General features: G+C 42.8%; 1 protein-coding gene across 3 annotated transcripts; it reads left to right on the forward strand.

Moving 5' to 3' along the window:
* Positions 1 to 11,591: 11,591 nt before the first annotated feature.
* On the forward strand, positions 11,592 to 20,331 carry LOC123111063 (phosphoglycerate mutase-like protein AT74H). 3 transcript variants are annotated; one of them, XM_044531750.1, is made up of 5 exons: positions 11,592 to 11,729; positions 14,172 to 14,287; positions 17,270 to 17,782; positions 18,409 to 19,187; positions 19,297 to 20,331. In XM_044531750.1, exons 4-5 carry the CDS (start codon positions 18,455 to 18,457, stop codon positions 19,734 to 19,736), a joined length of 1,173 nt encoding a protein of 390 aa, XP_044387685.1. In that variant the 5' UTR covers positions 11,592 to 11,729; positions 14,172 to 14,287; positions 17,270 to 17,782; positions 18,409 to 18,454; the 3' UTR covers positions 19,737 to 20,331. The 3 variants fall into 3 exon arrangements, with proteins under 3 accessions (XP_044387685.1, XP_044387677.1, XP_044387693.1); XM_044531742.1 differs by lacking the exon at positions 17,270 to 17,782; XM_044531758.1 differs by lacking the exons at positions 14,172 to 14,287; positions 17,270 to 17,782 and having other exon boundaries at positions 11,712 to 11,729.
* The last annotated feature ends 2,273 nt before the right edge of the window (positions 20,332 to 22,604 follow it).

The following is a 22,604-nucleotide window of genomic DNA, read 5'->3' on the forward strand; positions in this document are numbered from 1 at the left end:
AGCATCCTACAGTAGTGATAGCAACTTTATTATCATAGTTAATTGAAACCTCTTCCAAAAAAGTGGAATCATCATTAAATAACGTTACGACCTCTCCAAATCAACTTCCATAATTGTTACAATAAGATTCAACACTCTCCAAAATAGTGGGATTATTATTACATAGAGTTGACATTCTTCCAGACCCACGTTCGTCAATATAATCATCATAAATAGGGGGCATGCTATCATCATAATAAGTTTGCTCATCAAAACTTGGGGGACTAAAAATATCATATTCATCAAGCATAGCATCCCCAAGCTTATGGCTTTTCATATCACTAGCATCATGGATATTCAAAGAATTCATACTAGCAACATTGCAATCATGCTTATCATTCATGGATTTTATGCCAAACATTTTATTGAATTCTTCTTCTAACACTTTGGCAAAAAAAATTGATCCATCATTTTGAAGAAAGACATTATAAAGATGAATAATATGAGGCAACCTCAATTCCATTTTTTTGTAGTTTTCTTTTATAAACCAAACTAGTGATAAAACAAGAAACTAAAAGATTCAATTGCAAGATCTAAAGATATACCTTCAAGCACTCACCTCCATGGCAACGACGCCAAAAAAGAGCTTGATGTCTACTACACAACTTATTCTTGTAGACTCGTGTTGGGCCTCCAAGCGCAGAGTTTTGTAGGACAGTAGAAATTTTTCCTCAAGTGGATGACCTAAGGTTTATCAATCTGTGGGAGGCGTAGGATGAAGATGGTCTCTCTCAAACAACCCTGCAGCCAAATAACAAAGAGTCTCTTCTGTCCCCAACACACCCGTTACAAATGGTAAATTGTATAGGTGCACTAGTTCGGCGAAGAGAAGCTGATACAAGTGTAATATGGATAGTAGATATAGGTTTTTGTAATCTTAAAATATAAAAACAGCAAGGTAGAAAGTAAAAAAAGTGAGCAAAAATAGTATAGCAATGCTTGAAAACAAGGCCTAGAGTTCATACTTTCACTAGTGCAAAATCTCTCAACAATGATAACATAATTGGATCATACAATCCCTCAACATGCAACAAAGAATCACTCCAAAGTTCCTATCACGGAGAACATAAGATGAAATTGTTTGTAGGGTACGAAACCACCTTAAAGTTATTCTTTTTCCGATCAACTAATTGAGATATTCCTATAAGTGTCACAAATAGCCCTAGATTTCGTACTAAAATAACACCATATGATACACATCAACCAACTCTAATGTCACCTAGATAGTCCAATGTCACCACAAGTATCCGTGAGTTGATTATATGATATACATCAAACAACTTCAGATTCATGATATTTAATCCAACACAAAGAACTTCTAAGAGTGCCCCAAGATTTCTATCGGAGAAAGGAATATGAAAATGTGTATCAACCCCTTTGCACAGATTACCCCAATGTCATGACGGGAATCCGAAAGTTGATAACCAAAACATACATCAAGTGAATCAATAGAACATCCCATTGTCACCATGGGTATCCCATCACAGGACATACATCAAGTGCTCTCACATCCAAAAGATTCAATCCGACATAACAAAACCTTAAAGGAAAAGATTCAATTCATCACAAAAAAGTAGAGAGGGAAGAACACCATAAGATCCAAATATATTAACAAAGCTCGCGACACATCAAGATCGTGCCAAATCAAGAACACAAGATAGAGAGAGATTAGACACATAGCTACTAGTACATACCCTCAGCCCCGAGGGTGAACTACTCCCTCCACATCATGGAGACCACCGGAATGAAGAAGATGGCCTCCGGTGATGATTTCCCCCTCCGGCAGGGTGCCGGAATAGGGTCCCGATAGATTTTTCATGGATACAGAGGCTTGTGGTGGCGGAACTTCTCATCTAGGGTTCTTTCTGGGTTTTTTGGTATTTATAGAAATTTTTGGCGTCGGTCTCACGTCAAGGGGGTGCCCGAGGGGCCCACAAGCTCACCGCTAGCCCCCAGGGGTTAGGGCACGCCTAGCAAGCTTGTGGCTTCCTCGTCCACTTCCTGGCCTAGCTCTGGTGCTTCGGGGGTCTCTTTTTGTCCATAAAACATCACCGTAAATTTTCAGCCCATTCCGAGAACTTTTATTTCTGCACAAAAAACGACACCACGGTAGTTCTGCTGAAAACATCGTCGGTCCGGGTTAGTTCTAATCAAATCATAAAAAACGATATAAAATTGTTGTAAACATGGCATGAATACATCATAAATTATAGATACGTTGGAGACGTGTCAGGCCTGGCACTGTCGACTAGGGCCTAGTTCTGGGGTGTCCCCTTTTCCTTTTTCTTTTACCCTTTTCCATTTTCTTTCTTCCTCTCTGCTTTGCATCTTCTTTAGGTAGAAAATGACTTTTTGAAAAATGTTCACTTGGTCAAATTAAATACTTTGCAACAACTAGCACTACCACAAAAAGTTGGGGAGCTAAATGAATTCATTTGAATTCTATTTAAATGGAAAAGGTTAATTTAAAAGTTGTTGGTCCTGTTTTAAATATGTTTAGGCCATTTTAAAATATTAAAATGAGGTTGGTTCTTACATGAAAATTAGCTAGAGAATATTTTCAATATTATGAACATTTTTGTTTTACTGTTTGAAGAAATAATTTATTTGACTTTATTTTAAATATGAAATTGGCTTTGATTTCTATCAAGTAGTAATTTGGCTTAGTTAAACTTGATGACATGGCACCATTAGTGTGAGGTCACTGTAGCATGACACTAGGAGTGTTACAACACCAAGGATAGCACAGATCATGTGAACAAGTAAAAACTTAGGTTCAACAAAACTAACCGATAATTGTTGATGAAGAAAGGTGGGATGCATACCTGGGCATCCCCAAGCTTAGATGCTTGAGACTTATTGAAATATTAACTTGGGATGCCTTGGTCATCCCCAAGCTTGAGCTCTTGTGTTTTCTCAATTCCTCTCAAATCGCGGTTTTCCTAAATCTTAAAAACTTCATCCACACAAAACTCAATAAGAACTTGCGAGATAAGTTAGTATAAATCAATGCAAAACCTTATCATTCTCTACCGTAAAAAATACTAAAATTATAATCTAACATTGCATACTAAATGCCTCTACATATTTAGTACTCCTATCATCAAACAGAATTATTAAACAAGCAAACATATGCAAACATAACAGCAATACTATCTAAACAGAAGAGTTTGTAAAGGATAAAGAAAGATTCATCCTTAGTTTACTCCAAAAATTCAGAAAAATTACCACACTGTAGAAAATTTGTTATAGCTTACTGTGTGAAAATTTCAAGATTCTATCATGTTCTTACTTTTCTAAAGAATTCAGACAATAATAGAAAACTTTTTGTTTTCAAACAACAACATATAGACTTGCAAAATAACCATGGTAAAGGCTATACTTGACACTTTTATTGAAATAAAGGATACAAAACATTATTCTAAGTAACAAAAAGAAAATATCAACGAAATAAAATGACGCTCCAAGCAAAACACATATCATGTGACGAATAAAAATATAGCTCCAAGTGAGGTTACCGATAATGTTGAAGACGAAAGAGGGGATGCCTTCCGGGGCATCCCCAAGCTTAGACGCTTGAGTCTTCCTTGAATATTACCTTGGGCTACTTTGGTCATCCCCAATCTTAGGGTCTTGCCACTCCTTATTCTCCTCATATCGATATCCCACCCAAAACTTGAAAACTTCAATCACACAAAACTTAACGGAACTTCGTGAGATAGGTTAGTATGATAAAGAGAAAATCATTCGCTTTGGTACTGTCAAGACAAGATTAATAATTGTTCTCACATAATTTCTACTGTAACCTATCATTTCTACAACTTATATTGCCTGATACAAGTCATAGAAACTATAAAAAGAGCAAATTATGCATTGAAAACAGAATATGTCAAAAACAGAACAGTCTGTAATGATCTGAAGGAACATGATACTTATGTTACTCCAACAATTCTAAAAAATTAGGACAACATAGGCAATTTGTATATCAATCATGTGTAAAAATTCCAGCATTTTATCATGTACCAGTAAATTATAATAATTCCAGCACTGGATGAAAAAATCTTATGTGTTTGCATAGAATCAACTCAACTATCATCCAAATCATCCCAAAGGTTTTACTTGGAAATTATTGAAACAAAATCTATAAAACATGATCACTATAGTATATTAATCATATGACACACAAACATAGTAGGTATAAGTATTGGGTTGTCTCCCAACAAGAGATTTTCTTTAATGCCTTTTTAGCTATGCATGATGATTTTAAGGATGCCCACGTAAGAATAATAATTAAAACATGCAAGAGAGCATCATGAATCACATGGCAACCACATTTAAGCATAACCCAGTTCCTATGCATAGGGATTTTGTGAGAAAATAACTTAATTATGAGCAAGAATCAACTAGCATAGGAAGGCAAAACAAGCATAACTTCAAAAAATTCAATACATACAGAGGAAACTTGATATTATTGAGATATGTAAAAGCATATGTTCCTCTCTCATAATAATTTTCAGTGGCATTAGAACAAATTCAACAATATAACTATCACATAAATCATTCCTTCCATGATCCACAAGCATAATTTTTTTATTACTCTCCACATAAGCAAATTTATTCTCATCAATAGTAGTGGGAGCAAACTCAACAAAAATAACTATCATGAGATACTTGATTGACATAATTAAATTGAACATTAAAATCATCATGGCAAGTTTCATGGTTATCATTACTCTTTATAGCATACATGCCATCATCATAATCATCATAGATAGCAACTTTGTTGTCATAATCAATTGAAACCTCTTCCAAAATAGTGGACTCATCACTAAATAAAGTCATGACCTCTCCAAATCCACTTTCACAATTATTACAATAAGATGCAACACCCTCCAAAATAGTGGGATCATTACTACCTAGAGTTGACACTCTTCCAAACCCACTTTCATCAATATAATCATCATAAATAGGAGGCATGCTATCACCATAATAAATTTTCTCATCAAAACTGGGGGGGGGGGACTAAAAATATCATCTTCATCAAGCATAGCATCCCCAAGCTTGTAGCTTTAGCTACATCATTAGCATCGTGGATATTCAAAGAATTCCTACTAACAACATTGCAATCATGCTTATCATTCAAATATTTTATGCAAAACTTTTTATTGAATTCTTCTTCTAACACTTTGGCACAATTTTCTGATCCATCATTTTCAAAAAGACATTCTAATGATAAAGCAATTGAGGCAACCTCAATTCCATTTTCTGTAGTTTTATTTTATAAACCAAACTAGTGAATAAACAAGAAACAAAAGATTCAATTGCAAGATCTAAAGATATACCTTCAAGCACTCACCTCCCCGGCAACTAAGCCAGAAAAGAGCTAGATGTCTACTACACAACTTGTTCTTGTAGACTCGTGTTGGGCCCCCAAGCGCAGAGTTTTGTAGGACAACAACAAATTTCTCTCAAGTGGATGACCAAAAGTTTATCAATCTATGGGAGGCATAGGATGAAGATGGTCTCTCTCAAACATCCCTGCAATCAAATACGAGAAATCTCTTGTGTCCCCAAAACACCAAATACAATGGTAAATTGTATAGGTGAACTAGTTCGGTGAAGAGATGGTGACACAAGTGTAGTATGGATATTAGATATAGGTTTTTGTAATATGAAAATATAAAAATAACAAGGTAGCAAGTGATAAAACGGAGCACAAATAGTATTGCAGTTCTTGGAAACAAGGCCTAGGGATCATACTTTCACTAGTGCAATCTCTCAACAATGTGAACATAACTGGATCATATAACCATCCCTCAATGTGTGACAAAGAATCACTCCAAGTTCTTATCAATAGCAGAGAACATAAGAAGAAATTGTTGTAGGTAGTAAACCACCTCAAGGATATTCTTTGTGATCAATCTCTTGAGCTATTCCTATAAGTGTCACAAACAGCCCTAGAGTTTGTACTAAAATAACACCATATGATATGCATCAATCAACTCTAATGTCACATAGATACTCCAATGTCACCACAAGTATCCATGAGTCAATTATACGATATGCATCAAATAACTTCAGAATCATAATGTTCAATCCAACACAAAGAACTTCAAGGTGTATCCCAAAGTTTCTACCGGATAAAGTAGGACAAAAACGTGCATCAACCTATATGCCTAGATTACCCCAATGTCACTGCGGGAATCCACAAATTGATTGCCAAAACATATATCAAGTAAATCAATGAACACCCCATTTTCACCAAGGGTATCCACATGCAAGACATACATCAAGTGTCCAGATCCAAAATATTCAATCTGATAATAGTGAAACCTCAAAGGGAAAGACTCAATTCATCACAACAAGATAGAGAGAGGGAAAAACACCATATGATCCGACTATATTAACAAAGCCCATGGTTATATCAAGACTGCACAGGATCAAGAACATGAGAGAGAGAGAGAGATCAAACACATAGCTACTGGTACATACCCTCCGCCCGGGGGTGAACTACGCCCTCCTCATCATGGAGACCGCCGAGATGATGAAAATGGCCTCTGGTAATGATTTTCTCCTCTGGCAAGGTGCCGAAAAATGCCTCTAGATGGTATCTCTTTGGAACAAAGGCTTGCGCTGGCAGAGTGGAACTTCTAGGTTTTTTTCTGGGGGTTTCCCTATTTATAAGAATTTTCAGAGTTGGAATCACGTGAAACGGAGTTACAAGGTGCCCACAAGGTATCCTGGCGCGGCCACCCCCCTAGGTGCACGAGTTACCTTGTCACCTCCGCGTGGGTCTTCTGATCCTCCCATGAAGCATCAGGGGTCTCTTATGTTCCAAAAAAATCATCAAAAAGTTCCGTCGCATTTGGACTATGTTTTGTATGGATTTTCTAGAAAACCAAAAATAAGCAGAAAACAACAATTGGCACTGGGTACTAGGTTAATATGTTAGTCTAGGAAAATCATATAAAAGTGCACCGAAACCATATAAAATTATTGCTAACATGGCAGGAATACTTCATAAATTATAAATACGTTGGAGACGTATCAATTATGCATGATTATGATAGCTTTGTATTTCTCTCCGAACTATCCATTTGGTTTGGCCAACTATATTGATTTATCTTCAGTGGGAGAGGTGCCTTTAATGAAAACTATGGCTCCCATGTCTACTTTTACCATATTATAAAAACTAAAAAAATACTTTGCTGCAATTTATTTACTTTTATTTTGTTTTGCAATTTATCTATATACCTATACAAGATTTGATCCTTGCAGGTAACGAGTTCAAGGGGATTGAAAACCCTCTTGACTGTGTTGAGTGCAAGCATTTGCTTTTGTGTGTGTAGGTGCTAACGACGAGAGTTTGCTTGGTTCTCCTATTGGTTCGATAACCTTGGTTCTCACTGAGGGAAATACTTATCTCTACTGTACTGCATCTCCTCTCCTCTTCAAGGAAAATCCCAATGCAATTTACAAGTAGCGGGCATCATGTGGCGTGGTGGCCATGGCCTCCTCACCATCGGCTGGTCCTACAACGGTTGCCCTTCATGCGAGCAGACGAGTCCCCTGCCCGGAACTGGAGGGCCAGATCTCGTGGCGCGTTCCCTTGCCAATGGCTCAGCAGATGGCTGGCCATGCATTTGCTCTGTTAGCGGTGCCGTCTCTTGGACATGTGTGGTGCTCAAGCGGGTCCATTTGGATTCATTTTACTCTGGCGGTTGGTGTGGGTTGTGGCAGGCCGGCTTTGAGCTAGGTGGAGGGAAAGGATCAGGCGGTGGCCCTAGTGGTCTTCGCACGAACTCACTATTCTACTTGCGGTTAGTCCTCTCCGATCTGGCCATCGACGAGTGATGAGTGATACCTTTACACTCATATCACCTTTCTTTAAATCGAGATTTCAATTGAAAAGAGATATTCACTCCGATATTTGTACTAATGACTAATGAATGCATAGGATTCCACAAATCGTCTCTTTGATGTGTTTCCACAGGAAATGGGCTAAAAAGGGAAGAAATCACGTGTGAAAATGGAATGGAAGGAGAATGGAGGAAGAAGGAATCAACATGAGACGTCTACATGAAGACAACACAAAAGGCAATGTTCCATATGGGCATAAGCGCCCGTATGAGTGCCCGTATGGCGTGAATTCTGAGGCAGATCATCCACCTAAACAACTTTCGTTCAAAGGGCCCCATCAAAATGTCAACAGGGAGATGAGCACAGAAGGCAGAACCTCTTCATCATCCACATCCGCAACCGTAGTCGTCGCCATCTCCATAGCCATCTCCACCACCACCATAGTGATCATCCATCTTATTCATATGCATCGCACAAGGCATCCGTTGTAAGACATATTGCAATCAATCAATCTCAAGATGTGGTCTTCAATGTTTTCTTCCCGCAATTTGATCTCCATGTGTGAGTAGTTCGGTAAGGTATGGGTTGAGGCATAAGCCTTGCAACTCGAGGTATTTGTTGAGGGGATCAACGGAATACTTTGACATAACGTCTCCTATGTGTGAAATAAAATTGTTCAGTGTAGATGTCTCTTGTCTTGTCCCCGCTATTCATCCCTGCATGTACCTAGGATCGTAGAGATCGAGTAATGGTGAGGCTAGGAGCAAGGATACCATGAAGTGTTATACCGAACACCGGTGACAGTAAGGTTCAGTAGGGTAGCATGGATCATATCCTTGGGGATAAATAAGGTGTAGTCATTAAACGCCCAAAGCTCTTGTCTGATTTCATTATCTTAATTACCAAGGCAACCCCACACGACGGATAGGGCATGTGATAGGACAACTGATTCTTGATGCAGGACTCATGCCGGTGAAGATGTTATTTGGACACACACGCCACTTTGATCTGTAACAAGCACATCTTGTTGGGTGACTTCCAGCGCACAAATTAATATCTTATTTGATCCTAGCTCAAATACAAGGCTGTAAGCATAAGACCTCATACCCGTGTCTCTTTTTTATTAGAAGTGTTAGAATCACTATTTACTTGCTGATCCGGCCAAAAGCTGGATTTGGCACTTTGACGAAAGCTTGCTAGGGACCATCGCTTCAAGGGAATCTTCCTCTCGTGGGTTCGATAACTCAAGGTCACCTCTGGGGAAATATGGGCAGGATACTCTTTTATGTTCCAATACCGGATCATAAAAGGAGGTATCAACGAGTTTCGAACTTATCCTTCGAAGGAAAACAAGGACTAATGCATATGGCTCTCTTTGGACACCCTGATTAGATAGGGGGCCGGTCTTATGCGCACGCAACATCATCATAACTAGCTTCACCGGGGTATCGTGAAGCTCTGTTTTTGTTGACACCTTGGGACATGTTTGTACCAAGATTTCCAAGGGATCAACACATGCGGAGAATGCCATGGCATGATTGGGGGGCCCGCAAGTGGCAAAGGCAGGGTCTTGGATGCGATAAAAACTTTGCTTCACATGAAGTTGTTCAGACTTGGCTTGCTGGATATGTTCCCATCCAGACCGGACACGAGTTCCTGTGAGCTGATGGTACCTGACTTGTAGTAGTGGCCTCCGCAAGTGGGGCGGTAGCATTAGAGGACTTCTTTGTTGGTGGTGCTATCGAGTCATGATTTCCAGGGTGAAAGCCCAAGGTCTTGCCTTTATTGGTTGTGCATGGCAGTGGCCATGTTGAAGGCATTGTTTTTGGAACGCGGTCTTTCTCAAGGGTAAAAACCTAAGATCTTTGATTGGGCAACGACAACACTTATGTATTGTTTACTTCATTAAGACGTTGCTTTTGGAGAACCTCCTTTGCAATCCAGGTGTTGTCTTTGGTGGTGGTTAGAATGTTGCTACTACGGATGATTGATCACCGTGGCGAGGTCTTTTTTTCTTCTCATTTTGTTTCTTTTTTCTTTTATTATTTGTTGTGTACATCCTGGATGTTTTTAGGCATCTTGTTGATGTAGAGTCTGGATGTAATCGACATCTGCTTGACATTAATATGGATGTGCTACGCGTCCGCCTGCCGATCTTTCTAAAAGATCGGCCCGATCGCGAGCCCTCAGATCCCACGCCATCAAGTGGCCGAGCGTCGTCCTCCCCATTACAACAGATGTTGCAGATTTTTTTGAAACAAAGGTCGTGTTGCAGAAATTTTTGTAATAAGGTCACATGTTAGAATTCTTTTGCAACAAGGTAGTTGTTGCATTTTTTTGGCAACAACATCTATGTTTTTAGAAAAGCATCTACAGCTCCCAGTCGTCCGTCATGGATTTTTTTTGCAACAAAGGTTTTGTTGTGGATTTATTTTTGTAACAAAGTTCTTGTTGCACATTTGTTTTTTGCAACAAAAGTGATGTTGCAGAACTAGACAGCAGCCTTGCCATCAGTGGCGGGCGGAGATTATCTTCTTCATTGCATGGTAGCAGCAAGAGCGGGCCACGGGCTCCACCAGGATGGTGGTGAGGGAGGATCGACGTCGTCCGTCCCTGCCTTCGCGCCTCCGCCGACGAGCGCTGGACCTTCGCCAGGTCACCTCGCCTCCATCCCTTCCTTATGTTTTTTCCATCCGCCCATCATTTGACGCAAGAGCGCCATGCGTTGCTGTCGTTGCGGGTCCTCGGGATGAAGCTCGCTTCCAACCCCGCCGGAGCTCGCCGAGCCGAGCCCCCGCCGCTCCCGGACATCCCCGCCTCCTGCCAACGACATCCTCATCCTACCCGGGTGGAATCCTCACCGCCGTCGCACTCCCAGCCACACGAGTCTTCGCCCCCGCCGTTGCCGGATGCCTCGGCCTCCTGCACACGCACCATACTCGCCGGATCTGGTTAGAATCCTCGCTGACGTCGCCCTCCCAGCCGCACGAGTCTCCGCCCGTCGTGGGATCCAGCTAGGCAGTCGCAAACTTTCTTTTTTGAGACAAAGCATGAGTTGCAGAAACGTGGACATGAAGGGGTGCGCTCGACCGTCTGATCAAGAGTCAATCTGACGCACAGGAAGGCGGCGGAGCGTTTCCATATTATTATATATTTTCCCTTTAACGTCTTCTTTGGATCGGAGGATTTTCAGAGGGTTCTCACGGGATATCAATCCTCAGGATTGTTTCCTACGGAACGCATTTCGATCACATGATTTGGCCATTGAAATTCCTTAGAATTGGGTTGCCAAGGTGCCGATTCCAGTGGAATTCATGCATGAGGTCCGACCTCTGAGAAAATTCCATAAAATTGGTTATGTCATGGCAACCAAATCCTCTATTTTTCCTATACATTTGCTTTGCAAATCCTGTGATCCAAAGAAGGCATAAAAGGGAAAGCTGTTCTCATCCGGAGATCCGACCCGCCCCCTCGCGCGTGCGATCCACCTCGTGGTGACGGAAACCACCTAACCTACCCGCACCCACAGAGATCCGGTGCCGCGTGACGGGCCCACATGACATCGAGAAGGCGATTTCCCCTCTTCCTCCCCCGAAGAAAAAGTCTTGTTTCTACTCGCGCGGCCCAACGCACAGTGCTCACGCAACCCCACCCGCCAGCCAGACGGTTTAAAAGCAGAGAGAGAAAAATAATGCAGTTCGATCGTTCAAACACCTCTCTCTCTCTCCCTGCCTTTCTGGACCTCTCACGAGCAGGGGCGCCTTTCCCCCCTCCCTCCCTCTCCTCCTCCGTCCGACGGAGGAACCGCCGGACCACGCCACGGCCACGAGGTACGTGCGATGCGAGCTTTCCCTCTCTCCAGATGTTTCTATTTATGTGTGGTTCGGCCGAAATCCGCGATTTCGTGGTGGAATTATCTGGTCCTCTGCCTTGCGCTATAGTTTGACCGTGGGCTTCAGTTTTGTGGCCGGTGCTCGTTTGTTTTGAGGGCTCGATTGCCGATTCGGGTGGAATTCGTCGTCCTCCTTGTTCGTTGTTCGCCCGCGAGCTGGAGCGGATTTGATTGGACGGGAGCTGGGAAATGGGGGCTCGTTTGAGGGGATCGGATGATGATGCGGGATTGCAGAGCTGGTGCTGGTTTGTGCCCCCCCTGATTGGATCTGACGGTGTAGTTCATTGAGAGGTTTCGACTCGCGGATTAAGGATTTGGAATGCATGGCTAAGTTGGGCTGCACTTCAGATTCTTGACGGAAAATGGTTGCTGAGACTGCAATATCAAATTGCTGAATTGGTAGAAGGTGCAGTGGAGATGCCAGCATAGGGACGTATTGCCTTTTTAAGGGGGGTATGGATGCCAGTTCTCCACTTCTTATCACCTGGCAACTAACTCTATTTGTGTCGCTAGCATAGTTGGAAACTTTGAATTGACATTGTGTCACTTTTTGAAAAGGACACCTCAACAACTTTGTTCTCCACAAAGGAAAACAAGGCTGTCTCTTTATCGCCATGAATGATGACATTTCTCAATAGCCACACTCACCTAAGGAAACAAAAAATGGATCCCGGGCTCTCAGCCTGGTTTTTCAATAAAAAAAACAGTAAACACAGTTTGGAGCTTCAGAAATTCTGATTTTGTTTTCACATGTAGATGCTCACTACATGCCTGTAAATTGGAATATTAATTTCTGGGCTACAAATATATAGATCTTAACATGTGTACTATTTGCTACACCCTCCGTTTTCATAATGTAGTGCGCATAGATATTTTCAAAAACCAACTTCGTAAACTTTGAACAAATTCGTAGAGAAAAATATCTACATCTAAAATACCAAATAAATATCATTAGATACATCATGAGGCGTAGTTGTATATTGTACTTGGTATTTTTGTATGGTGATATTTTTCTCAATAAACTTTGTCATACTCTACAATGTTTGAATTGTCAAAAAATCTACACGCGATATATTATGGAATGAAGGGAGTATTACATACTCTCACATTTATATTCTTTGTATGCCGCAATTTAAAATATTTTCAATGAAATTTGTAGATACGGAGGCCAAATCTATATCATGCTGGGTTTTTTCCAAATTATTTGGAAGCTTATCAACATGATTTTCTGCTTTAAAAAAAATCCATGGAGCCAAGCGGCCACACTCTATGCATTCACACGTTGCCCTAGAAAGAAATTTTTGTTTGCTAAATCCTACTGATAATGTACACTCCCCACAGCACTGTTATGGTAAACAAGTTTAACTACCTTTTATTGAGCACAGAAAACAAAAGAATTATCTTGATTACAGCCTCTAGTTAGTCATCTTCTTACGTTTCCAGATTTTACTACTACTGGTGAAATTCATAGCAATCTATATGCAAAAAGGTGCACAAAAAGCCCAAAGTAGTAAAACCAGTTCCTTATGGCAACACCAACGCGGATCACAGACCGCCCCTAAACGTTCAGACTGGGGTGTTCGGACCTTTTTTGCCATCCAACGCGGTGCCTCAAACATCTGCGGGCTCGTCTGGGCGTCCGAAATCCTGCAAACCGGCCACAAACTCGTGGGAGGTTTGCGGGAGTCCGGACCTCTGCCACGTAGGCCTCCGACACCCCTAGCCTACCAAAATCCCCTCCCTTTCCCCCACTCCATCCCCCCCCTCCCCCCCCTTGCTCTGTATCCGCACCTTACCAGTCCGCCGCCGCCGCCCTACCACCCTAGCAGCCGCCCAGGCCTTGCTGACCATCCGCCGCCCCATCCATGTGCCTGCCTGCCTTGGACTACGCCGCCGTTTCACCCCGATCCGTCCGCAGCCAGGTATCCAAAGGCCCTGCCGACGCCTTCCAACACCATGCCCTGCAAGTGTTAGGTCAAATGCCAATGAGAATTTTTTCAATGTTATCGTTGTTTACTTTGAAGCAAGCACAATGACCGGCTAGAAAAAAACAGGTGCGGGCATTTGGTGCATAGGATTGGATGTCCGGCTCCCCTATCGGTGCTTGCGGACGCGTCCGCGGATGTTTGGTGTGTTCGGTTTGATGATCCGTGTTAGAGTTGCTCTTATTTCTCAGTAGCCCGCCCATTGACCCATTTTGTATATATTACAAAGGAAAATTCGTGTGAATTCTTGGCATTCCATTTCTTTAGTTTGAAAGATGGAAAATAAGTTGTGACTTAGTGTTACGATGCATAGTGGAATTGAGAAGATACTTGCTCTACTATCTTGCATTCATTAGTACTACTGTTATGATTTATTACTTAATTTGCTTTTGTAGATATTCTCATCATATGGATTAAGGAATTTATACAAGAGTGAAACCTGTTCTTGTTTCAGCCAGATCTCAGACTCATATAATTGATTGAGTTGGAAATAAGGAAAGACCACTTCCTGGTAATCACTAAATCTTGTTTTTTGTACCATCACTTTTTGTTGAAGTATGCTCACTTGCCTTCATTTGTTTTGTGCATATCGTTATCTAGAACTGACGACTTCCATGAGCCCATTAGCCCATAATTGTGATGCTTACCCTTTGGTAACTTCAAACATTGCGCTAAAAAAAGACTTCAAACATTGCATGATGTCAGCAATCTGAATGAAGTAGCCCTTAAAAATCTGAGCTATGCATTTGAGCGATTATATTCTATTGTTACCTACCAATCATCATCCTATGAGAAATTTTCTGCAGAAGGTAAAACTAACTCTCCAATGAGGCATTTATTGATTGAAACATAATAACAGGGATGGTTAATGATTTTTCTTTTTAGCCTTTGTCCTTTACAGACTGGGAACTAACAAATTACAACTAGTGTCATTTTTAACTTCTGCCACTTAAGTAGTTGGATGCGTAATTGCCTACCACACAGTTCACCAGATAAACCTAGTTCTAAATTGCTGTTGGTAGGAAACTAAATATTGTAAATTGCAATTGAAAACAAGTAGATAATAATTGGGGCATCAAAAAGGAAGTTGTATTTTGGTTTTATTGGCACAACAGCTGCACTTTGGTATGATGTTATATGAACTGTATATCTATTTGTTCTCATAATGATGGATCATAGCTATCATACAATCCAATGATATACATTGGTTAACAACTAGACCATTAACACAGTGGAGACACCAACTGCTAATTAGTAGCTGTTGATAGTTCAACTACGTTGCGAAATCTCTCAAGCTAAATCGTAGAGCATTGTAAACTTCTATCTAAACACGTAATATGCGAAACTGTGAGATCACGGGCTAGAGAAGAGGGATGAGAATGATGGGGACGATGGAGACACATTTGTATCCTTTTGTAAGGAACTGTTTTAGCTACAGGAGGGTTTAACAATATCCTACTGTTGTGCAGAGAACATCGCATTGTTCCAACTATTATCCAACTAGGAAAACAGACAGATTTGAGTAGCTAACATAAAGATCTTGAGTGGGTGCCAGTAAATTCGACATACAACTCACTAAAATCAGCCGAGGAGGGAACCTTTTGAGGTTACATTCCACCCTGCAACTGTAGCATGACCTTATTTTGTTCTTGAGAGTGACTTGGGCCTTGACTTGTGCTGTGGTACCTCTACTTCTGTAGTAGCAACGATGATAGTGCTAAATACAGTTGACTTGATGATATTGCTCATACCGAGAGGAAGAATCACTTCCTTTTCTCCTTTCCGCAATCATAATGCCTTTTTGTTTACGTACTGTCAATTTTTCTGTATTTGAGTGCACAACCAGTCAGACAAAGTGCCTGCCCATCTCAAATTTTGGTTATATCTGTTTATAGAGAGACAGCTTTGTTACCTCAACTTGATCATGCACTATCATCTATTAGCAGCCCATTGAAAAGGTCATGATGAACTGCATTAGGCGCATTACCCGGTACTAGCCAATCAGGACTACAGTAGACGGATATAGCATTGCTCGTTTTGTACCATCTACCTTAAGGTTACCCCACGATCAACAGAGAAGAAGACAACTAGCTGATTCTATTTTGAAGTACGTATTAGGCAACACACAACTGTTTTTTTTGTGTGTGTGAAAACACAAACAAGTGTTTTTGTTCAACCTTTCGAAAAGATTAAGCCGCATTTGCACTAACTCTGTCAAATACGGAACTCATCCAGGGCGTCAGTTGTGGGTCGAAAAAAACGGTGGATATCTCGAGGTTAGGTAAGCTGTTCTATTCATAGCATGTCCAGATTACAGGCTGGTAGCTTTGTAGGGATCCATTGGCCATAGGGATTCATAGCTGTGGGTTCCTCCTTGTTTCTTTCTCCCTCGTTTTGGACACGCTCATTCCAGGATTAGCTCGTTATCTGAAACCAACAGCCATCACATTTTCAATGCTGACACTGACACCTGGGGGCATTGGTTCCAGTCCCTCTTTTCTCTCTGTCCGGTCAAGTCTGTTCAGACTTCAGACGATCCGCAAGATACACGCAGAGAATGTGCAGACTCTAGACGATCTTCTGCATGTGGAGAACATTTGTGCCCTGTTGACGGTCTAAAACAACACGAAATCTACTAGATCTGTCTAACGGATAGCTGGACGTCAAAGACATGTGGCCAAGGAAAGGTGAGCTGAAACAGCAATGCAGTTCCGAGCTGGACCCATGATCTTCTTATCCGGTTCCGTGCCTTGGAGCCCCACATGAGATGTTCTTCTTCCTTGGGGGAGAGGACTTGCTCCCACGAGCTAGCGTGTCGACCTTTTTGGGGGTTGCATGTGGCGGTGAGAAGAGATGGTATCCTTGAGCTGCACGCCTGGACCTGGTTGTGCCTGGGCTTGGTGCTCTGCTGATGTCTTTTCTCTTATTTTGGAGTGCAAGCCATTTTCCCATTTCACATCTGGAATTACCACCAAGAAGTTGCACAATTCCTCACCGTGAGATTGGAATGATTTTACGGAACCTTGACAAGGTATTCAGCGGCTTGTTAAAAATGGGCGGAGCAGGTTCAGGTTCAGGCCCCATACATTTAGTTGATGGACTGTAGGATTGTTTATGTACAAGTATTGCGCTGTTAGTCGATTCTAGCCGGGCTTTCAAGGCTAGTTTACCTGTTCTTAGCAGTGCCCACTGATGCTCCAACTTGGACTTGCATTTGGCACGCTTTAGGTTGCTTCCAAGTGATACCAACCCTGTCTCCTGAAAACAAACCTTTGAGAGCAGTTCCTGCTAGCTTTATGATATGCATCCTTTGTTACTTATTATACACATATGTTGCTTTACATCATGAATCTTATACAATCTTTTTGCGCGCAAAGCAATCTTTACCGTGTGTAGTGTGTAGTGTTTAGTTACCACAAAATGCTTAACTTGTAGTACACCCGACCAATTGGGTGGGCCTTGTGTGTGATTAATCGAAGCATTATGTTAGCAGAAGATGTACTCTACGTGTCCACGCATGGGGCCGGCCCGATCACGGATCACCTGAGCCGTGTTCGCCGTGCGTCTGAACAGAGCTTCGTGCGTCGACGCCGTGTGAGGTCCCACGACACGCCCCCTACACCGGTACACGCATCATCCGGCCTCCACAATACATATCCAAAACAAAAGCACCGACCCGGAGACGCTGTGTCGTGCATGCAGAGGAGGCGGAGGGTCGTGGAGCAGGGAACTGCTTGGCTGCTTCTGATGCCGATTATTAGCCCCCGTTTCACATTGCAGCCGCCATGTGTGGGGTATTTTCGCGGTGCGCCGCACATGCTTCACGGAGACAAAAGCAGCAGCGGCGGTGGCGATGGGACTGGAATCGGTGGCGACGCAACTGCGATACGCTATGCGCCGTATCACGTGCCTTTGCTTGCACCGCGTTATCTTCTCTCCTTAATCAAGAGGCTTGGTTAACCTTAAAGAGGAGTAAAGTACCAGAAACACCGGAATCTGTGTAAGGGTCAGTTCTTTTGGCAGCTTAAAAATAAGCCGCCTCCTCTTCAGCTTTTCTCATAAGTTGCCTCTCTTATTCATTGGGTTTCCATCATGGTATATCTAATTTAAAAGTCTTAACAAATTTAAAAGACGGTTTATTTTTTAAACTGGGGAGAAGCAACTTACTCCCTCCGTACGGAATTACTTGTCATTAAAATGGATGAAAATTGATGTATCTAGAACTAAAATACATCTAGATACATCCATTTCAATGACAAGTATTTCCGGACGGAGGGAGTATTTTTTAAGCCGCTCAAAAGAACTAGCCCTAAAATGCATGGCATATCCATAGATAGATGATGTGTTTGGAAGCTGGCCTGATAGATGATTAGCCTGTTGCACGTTTTTGCCGTTTAACTTGCTTTTGCAATAACGGGTTGAGATGCTTTAACCATGGTAATTTCTTCATAACAAACCGTAAATGTTAAAAGCTTGCTGTAGTAGTAAACATTTCATCTGTGATACAATGGTAGCATACATGTTTGTAAAGCGATGGAAAAATTCATGGAAATGGTAAAAATTAACACATTACTGTACAATTTGAAAATTTGTCCAAGGAAATTGAAATCCATTGTTTTAAATGTATTGCAGGAGGAGCAGCATGTGCAGTAGCTTTGCAAACTTGCAGTAAAAAGAAATGTCTGGAGTGTTTGATAGTAACAGTTCCTTGTTGCGCAAGTCGGACAGCGGGGCGGAAGCCAGAGAGACAGCGTTGCAGCTGGACCAATCAGCGCGCGGCGCCAAGAAGGAACTTGAGAGAGTTTGTTGCTCTCCATCACCCACCCACCACCTCCTCTCTCCTCTATATAAACCGGCACGCGCCCTGGCGCCAGCGATGTCATTCTCACCACGCGAGACGGTGGCGAGCCCGGGCGGGTGCGGCAAGGAGTCGTGCCCCTTCTGCGAGATGTCGAGGCAGCACGCGGCCGGGTGCGCGCGGCGGCTGCCCAAGCGGATCATCCTGGTGCGGCACGGCGAGAGCCAGGGGAACCTCGACATGTCGGCCTACTCCACCACCCCGGACTACCGCATCCCGCTCACGCCGCGCGGGGTCGAGCAGGCGCGCGCCGCCGGCCGGGGCATCCTCGACGTCGTCTCCTCCGGGGGCCCCGACGCCAACTGGAAGGTCTACTTCTACGTCTCCCCCTACGAGCGCACCCGGGCCACCCTGCGCGGGATCGGCGCCGCCTTCCCGCGCGACCGCATCATCGGGGCCCGCGAGGAGTGCCGCGTCCGCGAGCAGGACTTCGGCAACTTCCAGGTCGAGGAGCGGATGCGCGCCATCAAGGAGACCCGCGAGCGCTTCGGCCGCTTCTTCTTCCGCTTCCCCGAGGGCGAGTCCGCCGCCGACGTCTTCGACCGCGTCGCCAGTAAGCCTCCCCGCCCGCTCCGATTCCCCTCCCTTCCGACTCGATCGTCGGTTTTTCTCTTCTCCGCCTCCGATCGATCCATGAACCGAACCGGCCCATCGCAATGCAGGTTTCCTGGAGTCGCTGTGGAGGGACATCGACAACGGGAGGCTGGATCCGAGCACCACCTGCGAGACCAACCTGGTGATCGTCTCGCACGGCCTCACCTCGCGCGTTTTCATGATGAAGTGGTTCAAGTGGACCGTGGAGCAGTTCGAGCGCCTCAACAACTTCGAGAACTGCGAGTTCAGGGTGATGCAGCTCGGGCCCGGCGGCGAGTACAGCCTCCTCATGCACCACACCAAGGAGGAGCTCGAGGAGTGGGGCCTGTCGCCGGAGATGATCACCGACCAGCAGTGGCGCGCCTCCGCCAACCGCCGCAGCTGGTCTGAGGAGTGCTCCTCCTTCATGGCCACCTTCTTCGACAACTGGATCGATCCGCCAGAGGAGGGGGAGGGGGACGACAAGCGCCAGGAACAAGACGATGGCAAGATCAAGTCCCTGGAGTAACCAATCCGCTCCCCTTTCCCTTAGTAGTTCCTTAGAATTTGTTCCAATTTGATACTGCAACTGCACATCTCCTTCGTTCCTTCGTCGCGAAGTTCTTCGACAACCGGAAGGATTCAGAAGAAGAGAATGGCAAGATCGAGCTGTTGGAGTATCCGAACTGACCTGCTCTTTAGTTCCGTCAAAGTTCTTCAGATTTGATACTGCTAGTGTGTTCCGCCATGGATGGATGTAGCCATCGCTGGTTTCCTCTTTGTTGAATTCGAAACCTGTTCATAGTAGCTAGACATTGAGATACGATTTGGAGAAATGCAGAAATGGGTGCTCTGGTTGAGAACAGAGTCTTGGAGATTGGTATTTCTGCATGTTTTGGTTTCCCTCTCGTCCTGATTGCCAAGTCTATTAGGACTATGCTCATTGAATTCGCAACCTGTTCTTAGTAGTTCTTGTTCAAGAGTAGTTATACACTGAGATGCTATTTGGGAAAATGCAGAAGGGGGTGCTCTGGTTGAGAGCAGAGCCTTGGATAATGATATATCTGGAGGTTTCCTCATGCTTATTGCCAAGTTTATTTGGAATAGGATGATTTTTGGTTCAATCTCTAACCTGTTCATAGCTAGACTCTGAATATGATTAGTCTTTAGTTTTAATTTTATTCTTATTTTCCAAGTTTGTCTGTGCTTTGAAAATGGGAATATCTCTGACTCCTCTGCTTTACACTTCATTTCAACTGAAAATTTATCAAGATTATTTGCACAGTAAAAATAGAAAAATATCTTTAGGTAGATATGGTTCTACATGTTTCTTATCTACTCCCTCCGTTCCTAAATATTTGTCTTTCTAGAGATTTCAACAAGAGACTACATACGGAGCGAAATGAGTGAATCTACACTCTAAAATATGTCTATATACATCCGTATACGGTAGTTCATTTGAAATCTTTTAAAAGACAAATATTTAGGAACGGAGGGGGTAGCAATTAACAACCACAGTCCTTTGCTACGGCTTTGTTTTGGAAAAAAAGTATTTAATGTTTACTTTATCTTTTGTGAGGAGTTTACAGGTCTGTTTTGAGAAAGAGAACACCAGAACATTATTATCTGAGCATTTTGTTTGGTAGTCTCTGTTCACATGCAACGAGCACTGTAGTATCCGAGCATTTCCTTTGGCAGCAAAAGTATTCTTTTATCCGGGCATATTTTTTTCTTCAGTTTTCACGTGCATAGATTCCTTTGCTAGTTGCATTGCAACAGATTTCCTTTTCCCAACTATTCCCCCCCACGGATTGCTCCTACTTTTGTTTTTTAGAAGATATTTTGTATTTATGGAGACACCTTGCCACACATACCATGTGATGATTGTTGCTACTAATGATGTATCCACATCGTAATCCTGAGCCAGCATGTGGCTCGGGAAAACTAGTTTATGTACTGCAGGAATTCGTGGATGCATTTCTAGTCATAGTAAACAGTCCTTGTTGGCACGACGTTGTTCTGGTCCTCTGCCTTTCCTTTGCCTGGTTTGCTGGTCCGACCAGAATTGACCGTCGTGATAGTATGTGCGCATGTTGGCGGTGGCTTGTTATTGGGGTCAGGCAGAGTTTCTTTAGTCGGGTTGTTCCGGTGTTGCCTGGAAACAGGAAGATCTCATGTGTTAATAATCATCCCCTGTCTATGATCTGTCCAGTGTCCACCCTGCGCGTCAAGATCCCGAAATAGCGGAGCCGGTGCGTGGAATCCTGACCGTTGAACCGCCATGCCATGGAGATGGAGTAGCATCCTCTATCGAACTCAGCTTAGGCTGCCATTTGAACGTGCTTAATTAATGTTAACATGTTGAGGTTGATAGCAACAGCATTTCTTTGATCAGTACCATGAGAAGAGAACAACGCCATTCCATTTCCAATGATTGTGTTTGTGACCTTCATCGTGATCAGGGCAAGGAGTTGACTTGGTCCGAAAATACAAAATGAAGGCTGCAGGTTTTCTTTTTTCTTTTTGAAGGAATGATGCATTACAGTGCAACAGGGAGGGCAAAAACCCTTGTAAACCTGAAGTTGTACAAAATCGACAAGCTAAGAGCATCTTCAACAAGTCCCCTTTCCGGTATAAAAAACTGGTTTGGAAGGAGTTGGACCAAAAAAAAAACATGCTCCAACAAGTCTTGTAAATGCGGAAAAAAATTTAGAAGACCCCATATAATCAATCCAACTTCCCCTCCATCTAGGGAAAGATACCTCTTCCCGTAAACCTTCCCCTAAAAACGTCACATCAGCGCTAGCCACCGCTGAACACCGACGTCAACGTCGTTGCCCGCCGGCCCTGTCACTGCCAAAACCAGTTATAGGGGGAGTTTTTAAGGGGACTTATTAGACATGCTCACCTGCAAATCTCTCCTAAATTATATGAACACCACGTATAACCACTTTTAGAGAGAGCTTTTAAGGCGACTTGTTGGAGTTGCTCTAACGGATATTGTCATGAACGGGATTCCCTATTTGGCGTGTTAAATTGCCACCCAACCATACACCCATTAACTTCGCCATGTTTTAAGCACGTGCCAAGTGTGCTTAGTTTTGCCCTTTCTTGTTTCTTTTTTCGGTTTACAATTTTAGGTGGATTTTCTTTCAGTCTCATTCGAGTTTTTTTCGCTGCGGTTTATTTTTTCCTACATTTTTAAATGTTTTCCTTTTACATTTACTTTTTTCTTTCATTTTTCCAGCTTTCCTTTTTTCATTCTATGTATTTTCTTTTACAGTTCACAAACTATTTCAAAAAGTAGTGGTCATTTTTCAAATTTTGAGAACATTTCAGAAACATATGATAATTTTAAGTTTGAGATGAAAACTCATGATTTTTTTATATCATGAAA

The sequence above is a fragment of the Triticum aestivum genome, chromosome 1B (genome assembly GCF_018294505.1).
Source record: "Triticum aestivum cultivar Chinese Spring chromosome 1B, IWGSC CS RefSeq v2.1, whole genome shotgun sequence".
Classification (NCBI taxonomy): Eukaryota; Viridiplantae; Streptophyta; class Magnoliopsida; order Poales; family Poaceae; genus Triticum; species Triticum aestivum.